This window comes from Bombyx mori, chromosome 14 (genome assembly GCF_030269925.1).
Source record: "Bombyx mori chromosome 14, ASM3026992v2".
Lineage (NCBI taxonomy): Eukaryota > Metazoa > Arthropoda > Insecta > Lepidoptera > Bombycidae > Bombyx > Bombyx mori.
The window spans coordinates 7573827-7596570 of record NC_085120.1 but is presented as its reverse complement, the minus strand read 5'-3'; the positions used below and the strand labels follow the sequence as shown (position 1 = coordinate 7596570).

The 22744-nt window shown below is 37.1% G+C and overlaps 1 protein-coding gene across 2 annotated transcripts; it reads left to right on the top strand.

Annotated features, from left to right (window-relative positions):
- The first annotated feature begins 33 nt into the window (after positions 1 to 33).
- On the top strand, positions 34 to 21764 carry LOC105841951 (uncharacterized). 2 transcript variants are annotated; one of them, XM_038015408.2, is made up of 4 exons: positions 34 to 1585; positions 3253 to 3373; positions 17359 to 17484; positions 19706 to 21764. In XM_038015408.2, the coding sequence occupies exons 1-4, from the start codon at positions 483 to 485 to the stop codon at positions 19895 to 19897; spliced, it is 1542 nt and encodes a 513-aa protein (XP_037871336.1). In that variant the 5' UTR covers positions 34 to 482; the 3' UTR covers positions 19898 to 21764. The 2 variants fall into 2 exon arrangements, with proteins under 2 accessions (XP_037871336.1, XP_037871335.1); XM_038015407.2 differs by lacking the exon at positions 19706 to 21764 and adding an exon at positions 17986 to 18267.
- The last annotated feature ends 980 nt before the right edge of the window (positions 21765 to 22744 follow it).

The following is a 22744-nucleotide window of genomic DNA, read 5'->3' as shown; positions in this document are numbered from 1 at the left end:
GCAGAATTATTGATTTTCTAAACGTCCTGCGCGAGTGTCGATTTTCGCGGCGCGCGCAACATCTGTCAAAATGGAATATTTTGAACGAAAATAAATAATTTACAAGACAACATTTTCAATTTACGAATTTAAGAATTATGCGATGGTGAAGTACGAGAATATACAAAAAAAATTAACAGTGTCTGTGGCTTGTGGTTCATTTTGTATTTGGCAGTAGAAAATTCAGCACCCGGTTCTTTAGGATTCTATGTTTAGGTTACGGCCACGAATGTGTTTGAAACGTGATGTTCTAAGTGAAGTTATTGTTAAAAAATGAATTAACGCAATACAATAAACCAATATTTATCATATACGAAAGTTATAAACTGTGAAATTAACCTATAACTGATTCCATCAAAATTTGGTAACCTGTTGGATTTTTTTCTTAACAAACACACAAAATGCTGATACCGAGTTAGGAGGAATGAAAATGTGCGTGAAAAATGACGAGATGCCTACGGATATTCGGTGCTTATTCATACAGATTGAGCCGAAGACATTCGACGATACTTTTGCTTGCGTTTCTGATAGCAACCGTAACGCTTATACTGCATCTCTACGCCTACAGGCATCAAGAACCCGAACAGCTGCAGACGTCAATCGGTGATTTTGACTATAAGCCAGCCTCATTCTTGATTGGGATGCAGCCAAACGAAAGCATAAATTACTGCGATTTTAATTACGGCCTCCCGCACACGCTCGAATGGGATATCCTCCAAACTTATCCGTCCCCGGAGACTGGAAATAAAAGTCCTTATAGAGTCATATATGATGCTATCAAAAGTAGGGCTTATAGTAATTGCGGTGTGTATAATGCAGTAACTTATGCCACACAAGCAACTCCTGAATTCATTTACCATATCGTTGAGATAGCTCGCTACTGGGATGGACCCATCAGTCTCAGTGTATTTGTACCTGATTACGATTTGGATATAACGATGCAGATAATGAACCAGCTCTGCCATTGCTACCCTGGTATGTCCAAAGTTTCATTACATCTCTTTTATCCAAAGAAACTCACACCAAAACTTAGAACCAGGAGGCTGTTTTTACCTGTTACTACGGAACCGTCAACGACACCATCGAACATCAGCTTAGAAGAGATGTTCAGGAAGAAATTGGAAAATTACAGGAATTTGAACAACAAAACTAGAGCTGAGTACATACAAGGAGCAAGGAAAAGAAAAATTGAAAAGATGATGATCGGCATGATCAAAGGAAAACCGGTTATACCGAAGTTAACATTCAAAGATTGTTCGGGTCCAGATTCGTTCGATATAAAAACATTTAGAAAGGAAAACAACATGCTATATCCGATTAATGTCGGCAGGAACGTTGCTAGAAATGCATCGAAGACGAACTATTTCATAGTTTCCGATATAGAAATGGTGCCGAGTGACGGGTTAGCGACTAAATTTCTCGTGATGCTGAGGAAACTTATGGGAAATAAGAAACGCGACGAGGGCTGTGTGTTCACTAAGACGATCTTTGTGGTGCCATTGTTTGAAGTGGAGAGAGGCGAGGAAATACCGCGGAACAAAGACACGTAAGTGCTTGGGGACAGTAAAGAATTCGTCATTCGGTACGATTAATTTTGAATACTTTTTTGTTTAGACGAGAGATTCTTAAACATTTTTCATTCCTAAAACCAACCTTCCTCATGCTATTTAGTATAAATTGAGAGATTGCAAAGCACCACGAACAATTTCTCATATTTTTTATAACAAGTAATTAGTTATTAAAGTACTATTCGCGATCGTAATTCGCATTTCCATTCTATCTTTTCAAAGATACCCACTTTTTTATATCTATAAAGGAAACTTATCGTTCTTCTTGGTTTTTAATGTAGATTAAGGTCGATACTAATTCTCAATTGGTAATTATTAGAAGTTATTAGTTATAGAATTATTATTGGTAATTATTATAGACAATGTACTTTATCTTCGAATAATGGCTATCTCACCTTTCAAATTAGAACACACGACCAAATGGGTATTTGGTAGGTAACCCATCCGCGTGCTCTCACAATGTTTTAATATTATTACTTATTATTATTATAAACAGTAATTACGTAAATTTATGATGTGTGGTGTTGTAATTTTTATTACACGGTGTTGTTTTTTCATCGTAGAAGATTATTATTAATCACGCATAGGCTGCTCATATATTTATTTAAAAAAAAACCCATTTAGGCATAGTAGCGTTAAATGAGGCCAGTACTCTCATACTTTGAGATAAGTATATTACTACCAATTTAAAAAAAAGTTGTTTCCTGTCTAGGTTATATTCGAATTTTGCATTATACTTGGACCACGATATTTTTTTTTGTTTATTCTTATAAATAGGAAAACAAAACTAAATTTAAGAAACAAAACATTCTATAAAAACAATATAATTTTCTATTTTTAATTTTAAAATAGAAAATAAATTTAGACTAATGTCCAATACGTAATGTCCAATGTTACTCAACATGTGCAAAACATTGGACTTATTTACTTGTTTATTATATTTATAAATAGTTATTCTAGAATTATCCGTTTATTGTTTAATTAAGTATAAATATTTAAACTGTATCGATTTCTCGGATAACTGAATACTGTGTCCACGTTATTATGATTAACTAGTGGTCTCCCAGTAGTCGATATTCAACTATAATTCATTGAAATTAAAGTTTGACCATTATTATGGTTCTATTTTCAAAGAATTATTATAGTTCTTTAATCACAGATTTCACCAAGACTAAACTTTAGATAATTATTAATAAAGACAAACAATATTTAATCTATTCTCAATTTCTCCACAGACTATAAGTAATAAGAAAAGTTAGATAATAAACAAATGGTATGCATGCGTGTGTGTGTCAAATATATGGTACTGTGTGTAATATTTTTTTTATTGAATTAATGTACGAGTATTTTTTATGCATAACTAGCTGACCCGGAAGACTTCGTAGTGCCTCAATCGATAAATAAAAGACCTAAACTTTTGTATAAAATAAACAAATTGTTATTTTTATTTAATTCCGAGCTTTTTCATATTTATCTACCTTTTAAACCTTCTCTGGTATTCCACAAATAATTCAAGACCAAAATTAGCCAAATCGGTCCAGTCGTTCTCGAGTTTTAGCGAGACTAACGAACAGCAATTCATTTTTATATATATATAGATTAGTATAGATTGTAAGCGGCTGTGTAATCAATTATTTTCCAACAGATTAGTTCGCATGGTAGCGGCGAACCGAGCAATGTATTTCCATCAGAAGGTCTGCTCGCATTGTCAAAGGTTTCCCGGACTGCAGTCGTGGCTTCTGCGAACCCCGCCGGACGTTCTGGAAGTAAGCGCAAAGCCATTAGTAAATAAATAAATCTATCTTCCACTTATATATATATATATATATATATATATGTCGATGCATTTTTGGGTAGATGTTTTCTATGACTTAGAAATATGTTGAAATTTTCAGATAAATTTCAGATTGACTTAGCGGGTGATTCTGTAATTTATAATAAGTAACTTATATAATAAAAAAATATCGAATAGCATCAGTTGTTCGCAGTAGAGTTCAGAATCGATGGTCCTGCTTGGTGGTAACAGCTCATAATGAATAATGCCCTTCCAATCCCACCACACACACACAGCATCACCTTGTTGCGAGTTAGCTCGGGTTTCGCCACAGTGTGTGAAGCCTGACCGGCCTTTGACCACGACCTTTTTCGCACGTTCTTGTCGTACGTGATCCACTTTTCATCACCAGTTATCAACCTCTTCATAAAATGGTTCGGTTTCATTACGTCGTAATAAAGAATCACAAATGAGTACACGGTTCATTAGGTTTCTTTCAGGGAGCTCGTGAGGTACCCAAATATCGAGCTTTTTTGTGTACCCAGTTTTTTTCAAACGCGCCAAAACTGTTTCATGGTCAATTCCCAGTTCTTCAGCTACGTCGTAACTACTGATATGCCGATCTTGCTCCACTTGTTCAAAAATGGCATCCATTTTATCTGTAATAATTTATCTGAAAACGTATTCATAAATCGTTCACCGCCTGTTTCATATGTAACGTGTTCAGTAAAATAAAATTGACAAGTTTCCAATCGTCGTTTAGTCGTTTTGCGGCGGAAATTAACATCGTTCGAACGTCCAGCGGACTGCTGTTTTGTTAGGTTACATTGGAAATGGTTTGTGTTTTTGTAGTTTTACTGGTATTGCAATTTGTGGTTTTGTTTCCAGAGTCTTCCTTGAGGATCGGTGGTTTTCTTTTCAATTACTTTTATAAAAATAGATTGGGGAAAAAAATTATTCGCATGTTTTAAGAAAATTCACAAATTTTTTTAATATAGTTTATTTACATTTAACTAAAGTATGTAGGTACCATTTTGTTCGATTACTTTTGCCATCTTGTAGGTAGGGACATGACCCCATTGCTATAGAAATTTTGGTGTTTCTGATCAAAATACCGCGACAATTGGTTTTGGCAGTCCTCTCGTATTAACCTGACACTGCCTAAAGAATTCTGAAGAGACCGAAACAGGTGGAAATCTGAAGGTGCAAGGTCAGGACTATACGGCGGATACATTAACACCTCCCAGCCAAACTGTCTTAATTTTTGCTGAGTGGCTAAAGATGTGTGAGGTCTAGCGTTATCATGATGAAAAACCACACCCCTTCTGTTGATTAATTTCGGCCGTTTTCTCTCAACTTTTTGCTTTAATCTTATCAGTTGTTCGCAGTTGAGTTCAAAATTGCCTTGTGGTAGCAGCTCATAATGAATAATGCCCTTCCAATCCCACCACACACACAGCATCACCTTGTTGCGAGTTAACCCGGGTTTCGCCACCGTCTGTGAAGCATGACTGGCCTTTGACCACGACCTTTTTCGCACGTTGTTGTCGTCCGTGATCCACTTTTCAACACCAGTTATCATTACGTCGTAATAAAGAATCACAAATGAGTACACGGTTCATTAGGTTTCTTTCAGTGAGCTCGTGAGGTACCCTAATATTGAGCTTTTTTGTGTACTCAGTTTTTTTCAAATGCGCCAAAACTGTTTTGTAGTCAATTCCCAGCTCTTCAGCTACGTCGTAACTATTGATACGCCGATTTTGCTCCACTTTTAAAAAAATGGCATCCATTTTATCCGTAATAGGACGACCAGAGCAACCTGCATCTTTGTCATCAAAATTTCCGGATTGAAAACGCTTAAACCAAATTTGTGCTACTCTCACAGACACTAAACTAGGTCCATAAGCATCGGAATTTTTTTTCGCAGCTTGCGTTGCATTTTTACCTTTTTTGTAGTAAAATTTTAAAATGTATCGAATTTCTTCATTAGGTTCACTCATTTTGACAGTACGCGCAGACAATGCGAAAAGACTTTTTCCCGAACCTATTATTTATCTGTGAATAATAATAATAATAGCTGGGAACAAATCACACACGGTAATCCGGCCACAATTTAGGATTCCATGTGTTATGGGTACTAGAGACTGGCATACATACATTATATACGTTTATATATACATTTATAGATAATAAGCGCCCAGAAAAAGAGCAAACAAACTTGTTTATCACACGAATGATTGTTCGATGTGGGTAACTAAAATTTGTATGCAGTTGGAACAGCGCCCCTAATGGTAAACGTAGGCTAACTCCATACGAATTTGAGTTAACTTTTACGCTATCGAGAACGTTAAAAAACTATAGCAAGCAAGCAAGCTTTTAACATGAAGTTTTTAGATTTTAAGGTTAGGATAGTTATTAGAACATAATTGGGTGCTTGATATAGTGTTTTCAAACGTAGGAGGATAGTGGTATTTTGATTATTTTGTATATCATAAAAATACATAGCATAGATTGCGGCTGCGGTCAATTAAAGTCAGTTTCAAGGATTTATTTCTTGGACCGTCCAGAATGTTCAGAATGTTCTCCAGAAACCAGAATGTCCTCAGTATTTCTCGAGCATTATAGCATTTACAAACTAATCTCGAAAAGAGTCGTTAGCGTTTGGCTGTACCCAAGGCTTGGCGATTTTCATTGATGACAGGTCTTAATAAACTGTATTTTGGTGCAACTAATTGGTTAATGCGGAAATCTTGGACATACCTAGTCAGTTCAATAGCGAACTGTGTCTATTATAAAATTATGTAAAGAAAATTCGTAACATCACTTTCAGGAGATTTTCAAAATTATTTAATTTAAAGTCGAAACTAAATTTCGCATAGGTACTATCGTTTAAGGAGTTCTCACTACATTTTTGATATATGAGCTTACAAAAACATCATAAATAGGAGTGCTTAATGTATTTAAGTAGACACAAAAGTTTAATACACTTCGGAAATACGTACTAGGTATTCTATTAGTAGTGTAGAACTCCGCTTCCAACAGTCAGGAAATAGCACACAGATTGCAGTACTTCACTTAATTCTGTATTGCTTTATTTGTAACTCCACTTGTACAATCTTAATTTTTTTTAAGTGATTTTATGACCTGGTAACTAAGACCTTCAAATCATGTCTTTTAATTTATATTCTTATTCTAATGAAAAATGATAATATGGAGGGAAATGAAATGAAAATGATTAATTTGAGACATTAATCAACTGGGATGAAATTAAATGAAATGAGATGATATGGGATGAAATATAATCATAGTAAAATGGTAGTCATTTACTAAGATTTTTTCAGTGGACTTTTTGGAGGATCCCGAGAAGTTGCGTCCAGCAGCTTTGTTTCATTTTCCCACATTTGTGCACTTTCACAGATATTAAACAGTTAATAAACCACCGTTATTACACATTTAAACCTGAAGAAACACTAAATAGACAAAATAAAATAAATCACACAACTTCACTCCTCGCGTTCCCGCCATAAAACAAATCACACAACTTCACTCCTCGCGTTCCCGCCAAAAAGTCGTACAACCTTTAGCTATGTGCTCACTACAGAATATACCACTTTTTCTGCGGTTTTTTCAGACTACCGCCTTTTTTTATTATGTCACGTCCCCAATGCTGCCTTTGCTCCCACCAACAGTGTTGCTATTTGGCAATCCGAAAATTGTCTTCATTTTAACATGATACATTTTATTTTAATTATTTTACTAGAAACCTTACAGTAGTTAATCTAAGGTGATAATAGAGTATCACCGTTTTAATTTAGTGAAGTATTCGCGCTAGTAAGAGCAGGCCGCTTTAATTAGTTAGCAATTAGTGCGGTCGCCAACAGCCTCGGTCGGATAGATCGGATATTAGGTACGGAATACTCTAGTAGAACCGTCTACAGGGCAAGTATTTAGCGATTGAAGTTAAAAAGATCATTGAGAGGATTTTAAATACGATTAGATATATTTTAGTATTTCCCCACTTTCTTATGAATTAGGTCATGGTCTCTGTCATACATATATCTAATAGCATAATCTATTAGCAGATTGACATACATATTCGCTAACTTATTTTCTAGCATTAGTTCCAAGATTTTGTAGATGCCGGGTGATCAGATTTTTTCTTTTTTTTAAACGCCTTTCCCCGCCCATATGCTCGGCGGGACCTTATTATTCTATGTAACACATTCATACCATTTCTCACTTGTATGCCTCTCGCACTGACATGCCTCATACTATATCTTTCTCTCATCCATTACCTTCCTTTCTTAGCTGGGTGGGACTCCCGCTACTTTGACTACCTTTTATTTTTATCTCTTGGGGGAATAATTTTACTACGTATGTGACCGTTTATTATAACCTTGGTGTTACTACACAACTTTTTTGTTTAACAACTTTACAGGGTCATACACAAAAAGGGTAAAAAAAGTGTTATAGCAATGTATCATCTAAAAGAGCAAATTGGCGAATATTTGAAAGTATTTAAATCGTAAAGGTACTATATTACTACTCATTTTAATCGTATCTTGTAAAATATTACATTTCATAAATTCATTTTGATGGCGTTAAACATCAAAAAATCTCTTCCTGTGGACAGTTACAAGACGAAGGTATAATGTTTGAGCCATGTTTAAAAATACTTAAAGTACCCTATATATTAAAATTATTTACTTGTAACACAAACAATATAATAAAGATGATAATATTGAGAATAACAAAAATATATCGTTACCATCTGTATACAATAAATCCAATAAACATATGGTTATTGGTTACATGAAATGGAGTCTTTTCTGTGGACGCGATAAAACGACATCAAATTTTAATTTATTCGACCGCATTAAGTTTTTTTTTTTAACTGTTGGCATCACTAAATAGTGGCCATTCCGGCGTTTGATATTTTGTTGTTTCGATTCCAGTGCGAGTGAAAATATATTTTTTATTCCAAAACACACATAAACGTAAAAGATCAAGTGTTCTTTCCTGTTCCAATTATAGACATGTAAATATTATCTATAAAAATGTATATTGTTTTTATATGAGCATTTAGTACAAGTAAATGAAAAGCATGCTGCTTGATTTCTAACCTTAAAGTTAATTTCTTTACGCAAGAGTTTTTATGATACATCTTTTCTGTGGACATCTTTCCTGTGGTCCCGATGTCCACCGAAAAGACTATGTCCACAGAAAATGTGTAAGAAACATACCTTAGTAGGTCTAAGTAGAGAAAGTAGTAATTAGAAAAATAGTTGAACCGAGGGCCTACTCCTTTTTTAAAGTTGGTTAGAAAGAGGTTTGATTTTGGCAACATTTGATATTCTTAGTTAGAGCCTCAAACTTTTTAGTACATTTTATATTCGCAATAAAAAAAATTATAAATCTAATCAATGTAAATAGAGGAAACGAAAACATTTTTTTTTATTTTTATTGATTTCGTTCAGGGGGTTCAACCCTTGGGTCGTGGGTTGGTCCATATCTTACTTCGTTTTAGTTCATGCTGATTCAGACGATTCTGATAGTTCTCTGGAAATATTTTGAAATAATCAAAGTCCTTAAATTTCATTACATTGCATATTAAAATTAATTAGCTATTTAAAGAATTATATAAGAGTAATATACCATGGCTGTAAAATTATTATCATTCGAAATTTTGTTTTGTTTCATAAGTCCACCGAAGGGATTTTCCTTTTTGTAGATATTATTATTTTATTTTTTAAATATAAATAAATAAAATGTAGTAGCGTGTGGTGGGCGCCTAAGAATACCCCCAACCCAAACTTAGCTCATGGGTGTCGTAGAAGGCGACTAAGAGCCAAAGCCAGACCAAAGCCAATAAAACCTCGGCCCAAGGTCAACAAAAGCATCCCCAAGGAGGGTTGACGTCAGGCAGGCGGCCGGTCATAAAAACTTTGCCAAAACTTAGAGCAACATGAGAAGGAATAAAAAGAAGAGCACCAGGGCTAGGGCGTCCCCCGCAGGCGACGCGCAGGGACAGCACCCGGTCTCTGTGGAAAGTGGACGAGGGTTGTCGCATCACGGGCGGGTGCGACGTAAGACGCAAGCCCAAAATGTGAGAGAGATGAGATTGAGGTTTGCAAGCTGGAATGTGGGCAGTATGACTGGGAAAGGAAGGGAGCTAGTAGATGTGTTAAAGAGGAGAAGAATAAATATAGCATGTCTGCAAGAGACTAGGTGGAAAGGAGCGAAAGCTAGAGAAATTGGTGAAGGATATAAGCTGTATTATAGTGGAAGTGATGGAAGAAGGAATGGCGTGGGAGTAGTGTTAGATAAGGATTTGAAAGATTGTGTGGCGCATGTCATAAGAACGAGTGATAGGATAATAACCGTAAAAATAGTTTGTGAAAGTGTTATTTTGAATGTTATAAGTGTGTACGCGCCTCAGTCCGGGTGCAAGGAGGACGTGAAAGAGAAATTTTGGCAGGATTTTGATAGTGTTATGATTCGCATTCCAGAGAGTGAAGAGATTTGTATAGGAGGTGATTTTAATGGACATGTAGGAGCTACAAATGAGGGCTATGAAAGGGTGCATGGAGGGTGGGGGTATGGCAATCGTAATGATGATGGAGACCAGTTGCTCCAAGCTGCGACCACCTTTAACCTGGCAGTGGCGAATACGTGGTTCCAGAAACGGCCTGAACACCTTATCACCTATAAGAGTGGTAAACACGCGACACAGATCGACTATTTTCTGATTAAGAGAAGTAAGTTGGTATGTGTCAAAAACTGCAAAGTACTGCCGGGTGAAGCATTGGTGACGCAGCATAGACTGTTACTAATGGACATTACAATCAGTTACAAGTACCTAAGGAGGAAAAACCGTCTCTCGCCAAAAATTAGATGGCGTATGCTAGAGACAGATGAGTATGCTGGTCGATTTAGGGAACTAATGATAGAAAACATCTTGGAAATGAAGGATATGAAAGAGAAATCTGCGAATGATTGTTGGGATGAAATGGCAAATAGTGTCAGGAAGACAGCTAAGGCTGTGCTCGGCGAATCAAAAGGGAAAGGTATAATTGACAAGGATACATGGTGGTGGAATGAGAATGTACAGAGAGAATTGAAAGAAAAGAAGAATGCATTCAAAAAGTGGCAACTAGAAAGATGTAATGAAAGTGAGAGGCAAGCTAGGAAGAATGAGTATAGAGAATGTAAGAAAAAGGCCACTAAAGCAGTTGCTATAGCCAGGTCTGACGCTCAGAAACGGTTGTATGCCGCTTTAGATGGACTTCGTGGACAAAAGGAACTTTACCGTATTACAAGAGCTAGAGAAGAAAGAGCGAAAGATATTAAGCATGTCAGATGTATGAAAAATGAGACAGGTAAAGTTTTAATGAGAGATGACGAAATAAAAGAGCGCTGGAAGATATATTTTGAAAAATTAATGAATGAGGAGAACGACTGGAATAGAGTGATTAGTAGGAAGCCAGAGAACGTCGGACTTGTGAATGAGATTAGTATGTATGAAGTTAGAGAAGCAGTGAGAAGTATGAAAAGCGGAAAATCGGAAGGACCAGACGGTATACCAGTGGAAGTATGGAAGATACTGGGAGAAGACGGCTATAAGTGGCTGACTTTATTCTTCAATAAGCTGCTGCAAGAAGAAGTGATCCCTACGGAATGGAGCATCAGTACGCTGGTGCCCATATACAAAAATAAAGGGGATGTGCAAGACTGTGGCAGCTATCGGGGAATAAAGCTTATGTCTCATAGTATGAAAGTTTGGGAGAAAGTGATAGAAAAGCGATTGCGAGATGAAAGTGAGATCACCCAAAACCAGTTCGGGTTCATGCCTGGTCGCGGGACAACGGACGCCATATTTGCACTCCGCCAAGTGTGCGAAAAACATCGCGACGTGCACAGGAATCTGCATATGGTGTTCGTTGATCTAGAGAAAGCGTACGACCGAGTACCTAGAGCAGTTTTGTGGTGGGCATTGAATGAGAAAGGTATACCTGGTAAGTATGTGAGGTTAATCTGTGCCATGTACAGTCGAGCCAGGACGTATGTACGAACCGCCGCGGGGAATTCCGACGAGTTCAATGTGGCAGTGGGCTTACACCAAGGGTCTGCACTAAGTCCCTATCTCTTCCTGCTTGTGATGGATGCCTTGACATCGGAGATACAGGAAGAGCCCCCTTGGTGTATGCTGTTTGCCGATGACATAGTGCTCGTCGGAGAAAACGGGCTCGAGGTCCAAAACATACTGGAGAAATGGCGATGCAAGTTGGAGAGTGTTGGCCTAAAAATCAGCAGATCGAAAACCGAACATCTGTTCTGTGATTTTGGCGGTCTCTCCAATTTTGCACCCATTTCCCTCGACGGAACACCTTTGCCAGTATGTCAAGACTTCCGCTACCTAGGGTCTGTTATCCAAAGCGACGGTGAACTGGATCGTACTGTCAGGCACAGAATTGACGCAGGATGGATGAAATGGCGGCAGGTCACGGGCACCATATGTGACTCGCACATCCCTCTTCCCCTAAAAGGGAAGATATATAAGACCTTAATAAGGCCTGCCGTCTTGTATGGATCAGCATGTTGGACAACGAAAGTGGCGGATGAAAGGCGATTGCATGCAGCAGAGATGCGAATGTTGCGATGGATGTGTGGAGTAACGAGAATGGATAGAATACGGAATGAATATGTTAGAGGAAGTCTGAAAGTGGCACCTGTGACAGAGAAGCTGAGGAGTGCACGTTTGGGATGGTATGGACATGTGATGAGACGGAATGAAAATGAGGTTGTTAAGAGAGTGTTAACTATGAATGTGGAAGGATTTAGAGGAAGAGGTAGACCTAAGAAGAAATGGATGGATTGTGTGAAAGACGATATGGGTAGGAGGGGAGTGAGCGAAGAAATGGTATATGATAGAAGAGTATGGAAGGAGAAAACATGTTGCGCCGACCCCAGGTGACTGGGAGAAGGGCACGATAATGATGAATGATGATGATTATTTTATTTTTTATTTTCCAATTAATGTGATTATTTTGACATTTTATTTGCGATTCGGTATTCGTTTATATCAGTGGCTACATGTGTTTGATTATGTTGTCTTAATATATTTTAGCTTACGCTGCATCACAGCTTTTCATCTCTCTTGTAGACTAAATCGTCTCTTCTGTGGTCCGCAAAAATATAAAAATTGCGATTATGCCAAAAATAAGACATATTGATCTCGGTTACAGTGATTAAAAGATTGATAATCAATAGCTAAATAATAAATAGTTTGTTTCACACTGATTCTGAGATATTTTTTTGCTGCACTTTTTTATTCTCTATTTGTGTATGACCCTACAACATTGTCCAATACAATATAGCTACAATATTTTTAAATTTCTATGGGTGATCGGATTGCATTGAATTTTATGTCGTGAAATTTATGATTTTTCTAGTTGCTATAGTATGTTTGGAGAAAAATCTGCCATGTATTTTTTTCCAATTAAAATTTAAACAATTTTTTTTTCTAATTATGCTGTAGGCCTTGCAACTTTGTTTATTTACATGGAAATATGTTAATCTGGACTATGTTACTGACAACTGTTTATATTGTCGTTTGTACCTACTTGAGGGTTCTTTTGATGTGCTTTAATGTATATAATATAAAATTATATAATACATAATATATAATAACTATAGACGGACTATAATTAGCAGCCCTATTTGAGACGGACATTTGATTTGTCGGTTCCCACTAAGAATCAGGCGGACAGTAAGTTTCTTTGCCAATCTATGCTATTCTTTACTGTATAAAAAAAATCACCGATAATTCATATCACGTCTAGGACTCTGATACCCTAAGAAATTAGCATTTCCCAAATGTGACTATAATGGGATCCTTGTAGTTTATTTCTTGATAAAATAATTCCTTCCCAAGTACTGACCTAGTTTATATGTCACTCGAGTTGATTGAATTGTGCCTTAGACAAGTTGATTAATGGTTCAACTAATTGTCTCCTTCAAGTGGTTTTGAACTGTGAACACCGGCTGATCCGAGGTTCTTAATGTTTTGTTATAATTTTTTTCTTCCTCAGTTATTAGTTCAAGTTCTTCTTCGAGTTTCTTGAGTGCTTTACGGTCTATTTAATCTTGAGCTGTTATCGATGCTCATGAACGTTTGCAAAGTGCGAGGAGCATCTAAGCCGTTCCCTACCGCCAGGGACTCTTATGAAACTTTGCTTGCAGAATTGCTTGTCATAGTCATACCCTTTGAGGAACAGAGAAAGGAAGAGATCATCCAATACTTTTTTGTAACAAGTTAGCAGTTGATGTATGGGCAGTATATCATAAGTGATGTTGTAGTAGTTATTTGTGACAAAACACACATTTACCATCTTGCCTAATTAAGTTTCTGTGATCGAGATTATGACTATCCGAGTTACCAACCCATGTGTTAGGGCTGTGTGGTGGTTTGTGGGTGTTGGATTTAATAAAAAAATTCTGTGTCGCATTTACAGAAGAGCGTCCACTTTTCTTACTGTAATAAAGCTCAAAAAAGGCAGCGACGGTTGATAGCTTATGGAAATTAACGGTACCTCCACGGGATGTGATGGTTCACGTCATCATCTGCGACACGACTATGCTTATGGCCCCTCCGTTGTTGAGTAGCCAATGCTCATAGATGCCAGTAGTTTAATGCTTTTAAACCTCGTTTGAACGAAGCAAATACTGTGGATATGATTTCATACTACAGGTGCATTGTGAATGGCAGGAATCTTCTCTGGAAACGTACTCTTGATGAACATAGTGGTTCCAAGTAGTAAAATAAAATAATTCCATCTCGTAATAAAAATCGACCTGTAGCCATAGTATTTTTGCCATAATTGAGTCGACTATTATCAAAGCCGGCAATGTGACTTTTAGACAATTATTGGTAAATCAGAAAAACGAATTATTGACTTTGTATTCCATTGGCAGTCACAAACCTCTTCTGAACGACATCTTAGATAAATAACAGGTTAACTATTAACCTTTATTTAATGCAGGTTTTGAACCGTATTCTTTGAAGGAGACGATTATATTCAAATCAATCTGTATTGACATATCAATAACATTTTGTTGTTCAAATGCACAGATTGCCACCTTTGATAATAGACGACTCAATTCTAATATTTCAGTTGTACAAAAACATTTATTAAATGCGAAGACCGGCTACATATTTGAGTAATATGAGTTAACCGCAAGAGCTTGTTTAGGAAATAGCGTCTCTTGTTTTCAGAAGTTTCCGAGATAAGGAACATAAACACTAAACTGTAATCGTAGGGTTATATCCTTAAAATAGTAAAATTGCGTACCTCATTGGCTTATCAGCTTAGGGTGTGGGGTTAGATTCCTAGCCGGAGGCTGTTTGCCTTTTAAATATTTTCTAGTGAATAAATTTTGCATTTTTTATTTAATTTTTATTGCTTAGATAGGTGGACGAGCTCACAGCCCACCTAGTGTTAAGTGGTCACTAGAGTCCATAGACATGCACAACGTAAATGCGCCACCCACCTTGAGACGTAAGTTCTAAGGTTTCAAGTATAGTTACAATGGCTACCCCACCCTTTAAAACGAAACGCATTACTGCTTCACGGCAGAAATAAGCAGGGCGCTTGTACCTACCCGTGCGGACTCACAAGAGGTCCTACCACCAGTAAAGCTTAGGCATTTACTGTGTCTTGTATTCAGTACACATAAAACTGGAGAAAAAAACCTTGAGATTGTACAAAGTGTCATTTCTAATTTAAAAAAATAAACTAAGAAATTGGATCTATTTCGATTTAGGTTCACGATATTAAATTTACCGTTACATACGTTAGGGCGTAGCTATTCAAAACGACACGAAATAAATAGAAAATGGTTCGATTTCGTAAATCGACAAGTGTCACGTGACAAATTGACGTGGCCGTACTCGGAGAACGTGGGGTTTGTCGTTTGTCTGAGTGAAATTTAATGTTGCAATACTAAAATTTGATAGTAAATTCTATTTTGAACAGCTTATTATGTTTATTTCATTTCGTTATAGTTGCTAATTTAATTGTAATAGGAGAATGCCGTTTGAATACATTAAGCGTTCTTGGATAAGTAGGAGATTCATATGCGGTAACTCTATCTTCGCTAAAGGCATAGGACAGCGTATGGTCGCAATATGACATATAGCCAGACAGATAATTATGCACTAGGAATACGCTTAGGAACCCCGGTAACCGTACTCGTCGAACTCGACAAAGAGGTCGACGTGCAACCTAACCCATGCTTCAATCCGCTGAGTTTCTCGTCTGATCTTCTCAGAGGGTCGCGATTCCGATCCGGTAGTAGATTTATTCGTGAAGCAATTGCTCTTGAGTTGTTAGGTTTGCTTCGGAGGCGCTCGGGTAGCTGTTAGTAAATCTCACCCCTCCTGGCTGAGCCTTTGCTCGCCTACCTGTCCTGGTGAAATTGGAAAGGCCTCCGGGCCACCAGTAATCTTTCAATCATAAAAAAAAGATAAATATGCAAGATAAGAAGCTAAGTGCGATATGCCGGCTATTAGAATATACCCCGAGGTCCGTAAGTGGGAGGCAACGTAAGCTCCAAGAACAGTCTGAAGGGCTACTTGTCTTAAATGAATCACGAGCGTATTCTAGGGATCTGTGTCCTTACACGTCCCTTAGTTGCGACTCTGTGTGGAGGCGGCATGTGACTTGTTAACGACAGACGTCACGTATCGTGTCGAGCCTCCATGAATGTTTGATTGCGATTTAGATCGAAAGGTATTTTGTATTACATGTTTGTTTTTTGTTGTACCTACGTTATTTTATCCGACTGTGTCACAGTAGGGTTGTAGACCGTAAAGATTTTAACCAATTTCAACATGTAAGGGTGTCGTTCGAATCATTTCAATTGTGGGAGTACCGTAGAGTATATTAAATATAGTATGCGTGAAAAGAGATAACTTGACTATTGGTAAAAGTTTTGCAGGCGGATCAACCAGAAAAAAACGTATTTATATGTAACGTTATCGGCATTTTGGTTGCTTTTAAAGTTTCTGTTTTATTATTATTTAGTGTTGTCGATTCTGGGTAGATTTAGAGTATGGTGGATAAGGTGGATTAGATATGTTTTTAACCATAATAAATTTAGATTTTGATTGTATCACTTTTTCGTTATATTACTGAGGTACATTATCCAAATATAACGATTGATATTCGATCTGAGCTGAAATAGTTACTATGTATTTTGTGTTCTGAGAAACATTAGATTAGAGATTTTAAGAGAGCCAGTGAAATTGCCTTCCCTCTCCCTCTAACGCTGTACTTTACGAAAACGCCGAATAGGTCCGGACGCATAAGATGCACTGACGATTGACGTGGATCTCAGAAAAGTTTCAGTTTAGAAGAGATTTTTCGACCATTTTCTCAACCAAGTGTTAGAATACGGACAGAACATTTGAACATATGCGTCGGGCCTTAGTCGATGATTCTCGAATGTACGTTTGGTATCATATTTCGAAATAGTACCCACGAGAGTGCACCCGATCTTTTTCGAGGTCGGGTTCTTATCGTTAAATTCGAAGAGGTTGCATTTAGGATAACGTTTCTTATATATTTTGTTTTGATGTCAGATGTTATAATAAGGTGTACTTTTATTTTATTTTTTATTGCTTGGATGGATGGACGATCTCACAGCCCACATGCTGTTAAGTGGTTACTGGAACCCATAGATATCTACAACATAAATGCGCCACCCACCTTGAGATATAAGTTCTAAGGTCTCAAGTATAGTTACAACGGCTACCCCACTTTTCAAACCGAAACGCATTACTGATTCACGGAAGAAATAGGTAGGGTGATGGTACCTACCCGCGCGGACTCACAAGAGGTCCTACCATCAGTTAATTAAATTTATACATCGAGGTTGCTGTAAGCAGTGCTAAGTATAAAAACTTTGTTTGGATAGCCGATGCTGATCGCGAGAAGAGAGTACCCGTACCACAGATGGGAGCCTTTGTACTTTGGCACACACAAGGAGCCTTGGTACAGCGAGATGCTCTCTTGGGAGGGACGTCAGGATAAAATGCCACAGGTGATTTTATTTTTATTTTTCTTTCTTTATACGGTCATGATAAAAGAGGTATGCTCCAGACTGGATCTGTCCCAGTTCTCAACTATGTCTAAAAGTTATTAAGACGTTAAGTGTGTTCACGATTGTTTAGGCTAAGCCATTTGTTATTCTAAAGCGTGAGAATCTTCATGCGGCGGAACCTAAAACTTTGTAAGTGGAACCTGATTCAAGACATGCAATGTTAATTAAGGGCTATCCCACTCTTTAAACTGGAACGCATGCCTGCTTAGCGGCAGAATTAGGTTGTTAGGATTTTACTAAAAAGATAGTCTATAATGTTTTTATTTGGTACTTTAGTTAATTAATATTTTTGGTAATATTGATTTAGATTTTCCACTCTTTTTCGACTTGGAGTATTATTATCGAACCCTTTATATAATTTATTTATTATTTTATTGATGAGCAATTTATTGAGCGTGTCAGGACTTAAATGCATTTTTTTTTAATTGTTGATTTTCTTAGATGCTAGAAATGTGTCTGCGCGACTATAAATTCGTGATATTGGATGGCGGTTTCCTCTGTCACTCGAGTGTCAGAAGGAAAGGTAAAAGTCCTTCGGAGTTAGAAATCAGAGAGCGCGCGATGTACCTTAATATGCTGCGGTACACGATAATATTGTTGAACCTGAAGCAGAAATACGAAGACGTTTTGAAGGTTATGAGGAAGACGGGCTGCAAGAAATGTGATGTCTATTACGGTTTTTGAGTTTGTTTAAAGTGAATAAATTTATTTGTGTTCCTTTAATCGTTTGAGTATTTGTTATTCTATGTTTTATTTTAGTGAATGATGTGATGACGATTGACTTCCACGGTGAAGGAATAACATCGTATAATAAAAATCAAACTCGCAAAATTATAATTTGCGTAATTACTGGTGGTAGGACCCCTTGTGAGTCCGCACGGGTACCACCGCCCCGCCTATTTCTGCCGTGAAGCAGTAATGCGTTTCGGCTTGAAGGGTGGGGCAGCCGTTGTAACTATACTGAGACCTTAGAACTTATATCTCAAGATGGGTGGCGCATTTACGTTGTAGATGTCTATGGGCTCCAGTAGCCACTTAACAACAGGTGGGCTGTGATCTGGTCCACCCATCTAAGCAATAAAAAAAATCGTAAATTCAAAACAGTAAAAAAAACATCTCTAAATAAATAGCTCTCATGTGTTTTTCACGCTAGATTATATCGATATTGCCACCTCCACGGTCTGGTGAACACGTGTATGATAATATATTATAATACTGAGTCGAAGCACGTATCCCATTACCGTACCGCTGATAATATTCATGGAATATCAACAAAAAATGTTAGTTTCCCTCCTTTGATGTGATGGTTGGTTTGGATTATTAAGCCCTTCAAGGGAATATACGAAGTTGTTTGATATTTGAATTTCATTTCAAAGTTATATGTCCCTCAATATTATTACCGATTAAGATTATTGTTATTTTTTTTATTGCGTATTCATCAATAACAGTGTGGCGGTAGCCATCATACAACGCAAGATATTTGACAGACGCCTGAATCTCGCTTACGACATTTTCAAGATAAGCTTGCGTATATACAAGTTCCGAACAACAACATTTGGACCGCCAGTCTACCGAGCAAATATCATCCGCTCGGTGGAAGATCTTCCCTTTGTCGTATATCTCTAAAAAAACAGTAGGTATATACGACTAAATACGACTAATAGATACAAATGTTTTGTGCTCGAAGTCACAATATATTTTGTAATCATTCGACGATCTGTAACAGACTGCTTCTAGGCTGAAATAGGTCGAATCTATGTGGGATCGCATGATACCCTAACATGACTAAAAATAAATACCGCATAATATGTATATGGTATCTGTTTGCAATAGAGATCAATCCGGTTGTCTTTTCCACTAAAGTCGAACTCTACTGGTGGCAGGATCTCTTGAGAGTCCGCACGGGTAGGTACCACCACCCCGCCTATTTCTGCCGTGAAGCAGTAATGCGTTTCAGTTTGAAGGGTTCGGTATCCGTTTTAACCATACCGAGAGACCTTAGAACTTATATCTCAACGTGGGTGGCGCATTTACGTTGTAGATGTTTATGGGCTCCAGTGACTACTTAACACCAGGTGGGCTGCGAGCTCGTCCACCCATCTAAGCTAAAAAGCAAAAAAAGAAGCTATTAGTTTTATAAAACACTGTTCTTATCAAACAGATGTTAGAGTTATGCCTTCAAGAATACCGAATGGTGGTCCTGGATGGAGGGTTTCTCTGCCACGCTGCGGTTTCCCGAACTCATTCCACCAGACAATCGCGCGCTGAGAGACTAAACTCGGAACGTTACATGAAGATCTTAGCGGCGCTACGACGTAAATACCATCAGAAACAACAGTGCAAAGTTATGTGAGAGCGCTTGTCATATCGGAGTGTAGGCAGAACGATATCGACTAATTATTTGAATTCAAAAGATGCTTGTGATTTCTAATTTGGTGTCTGTTTTGTTGGCAGTGGATGCGAATAGGACGGACTGCCATTTAACCAAGACAAATCAAAAATTCTCACTTTACCACCTTATGCCTTAATCTGAAGGCCGGATTTGATTTGACTGTATAATGAAAACACTATTTACACTCAGTTCTGAATATACCAGATAACTGAAAACCTTTTAACAACAGTATTAAGATAATCGTTCTGCTTACTCTGTTATGACAAAAGGAAATGTGAACGGACTGTGTAATGTGTTTTAAAATGTAAACTTTGAGAACTGCGGCATTAATGTGACTAGGCTCTTCGGTGAAGTTGCGAGGCTTCGGCGGCCGTTAGTGTTTTCGACTTCACGATCGCAAGGCTACGTGTAAACAACGGCGGATCCAGAGGGGGGGTCATGACCCCCATGAGCTGGTTCCAGGACTTAGGTGGACCGCTAATTGAACATAATGATTTTATTTATATATTTTCTCACCATACAGATTTTATGTAACTACATACCTTCAATATTTAATATTTATACAGTACTTACGTACATTAATAAAATACCTACTTTTTACTTGTATCTAATGTTATCAAAATTAAATTATAAGTTCTTGACTTGACCACTACTATGAGACCCCCTCCTGGCGCCAAAGCCAGCCCTTGCGTGTAAAGCTGTTTGAAGTTGTTTTTTGTAATCATTTCGCCGAACAGTTTCGTGTATATTTAAGACTCAAATTGTTCTTATGAATAAATAATATTTGTTTATTTCCGATTATGTAATATAATTCTAAGTAAATATTTTAATATAAAGACTCGAAGGGTAATTATTGTGAACAGTCTTGAGTATGCCACTACGAGCCCATAAACATTACGGTAGATAGATATCTTGGCTGTGACCTGGTATTGCTTCGATAGCCACTAATAGCCAGTTTCAAGCAGGTCGGCTGCATACTCTTCAGTTTTCGGCGGCCATTTCATGGCTGGCATGATCACTGGCATGATTCAATATTATCACACTAAATATGACACCTGTTACTGTATTATAAATATTATTATTGTATATAATTAAATGATTTTAAAAGTATCTGCTGATTGATATTTTGCATTACTTTTTTTTATAGAAGGATAGAAATAAAAAAAAAACTTCAGCGTGCTCAAGGCACATTTTAAGTGTATTTTAAATATCTATATTGTATTGTAAATGTATCATAATAAAAATCGTTTATGGGCATTTTATCGGAATTGGTTGGCATGAAATTAATATTTAGCTAGAGTTAAAAAGATATGTAAATATATGTGTACTTATAAACATCAGTGATCTATAATTGTATAATATATATATATGATTTGAATTATGAATATGTAAATAATATGCTTTAAAAATTCGTGTACAGCACTGTTGTAGTTGTTGTATTTCGATGTTCAATCACATTTTAATTAATAGTTATTAAGATGAGCTTCACATGAACCTATTTACCAGAATGAAATTCGACATTTTTCTGATTATCGTGTGTTTTCTATTTTTGTTATTTGATTTTTACAACGCACAACGCGCGTAGCATGTTTTACAATATGCAGCCTTCATCTTTTTAAAAAGTACAAAATATCTATGTAATCTAATAAGTTGTAAAATTATAACGTAAAGTATTCCTGGTGTATGTATGTAGTATATATATTTATATACACATCATGAATACTTAAAATAATACATGAATATTATATTTCGTAAATATGAGATACTTGAAAATTGTATAAAAATAAATGCATTTATATAATTCTAAATAAACTATATTTCGGCAACATTATTGGATTTTATTGACGGTTATAATGATTTTTTACTTCAAATGCTTCGAATAGGTACCGAAATTAACGAAGAGCTGTAAGCATCGTGAACATATTATTATCGAGAATCCCTTATATAATCTTTCCCTATTTCTGTTACATGGTCGTGAAAGCTTCGGCTTAGACAGTTGAATTTTTTTTCTTAATTTCTTTGATAGAAAAACCATTTCAAAGAATACGCTAACTGATTAATGAAACATAAATTTTTAATCATCTTTAGTTACCAATTTTTTTAATTCTTACGTTTGTCTGTCCTCTTTTTTTTCTACATATTATAGTAACTTTTTTTTTTTTTTTTTATTTTTTTTATTGCTTAGCTGTGTGGACGAGCTCACAGTCCACCTGATGTTAAGTGGTTACTGGAGCCCATAGACATCTACAACGTAAATGCGCCACACACCTTGAGATATAGTTCTAAGGTCTCAGTATAGTCACAACGGCTGCCCCACCCTTCAAACCGAAACGCATTACTGCTTCACGGCAGAAATAGGCGGGGCGGTGGTACCTACCCGTGCGGACTCACAAGAGGTCCTACCACCAGTAATTACGCAAATTATAATTTTGCGGGTTTCTTTTTTATTACACGATGTTATTCCTTCACCGTGGAAGTCAATCGTGAACATTTGTCGAGTACGTATTTCATTAGAAAAATTGGTACCCGCCTGCGAACTTTGAGAGGTTATTCTAGATTGACCGAGCTAGTAGATGAGCTCACGGGGATCAAAGCGGCATTGTTGCTAACACTGGCAAGAGCAGTGCTTCGCAGAATCTACCACCGGATCGGAAACGCGACCCACTGAGAAGATTCGGCGAGAAACTCAGTGGGCTGTGTCTGTTGGTTAATTTACTCGTCGAGCCCTTCGTCGCATGCGACGGTTCGGCGAGGACCGTGACCGGTACTTGAGGCACCGTTAATGGATCGGGAGGATCCGTAATGACG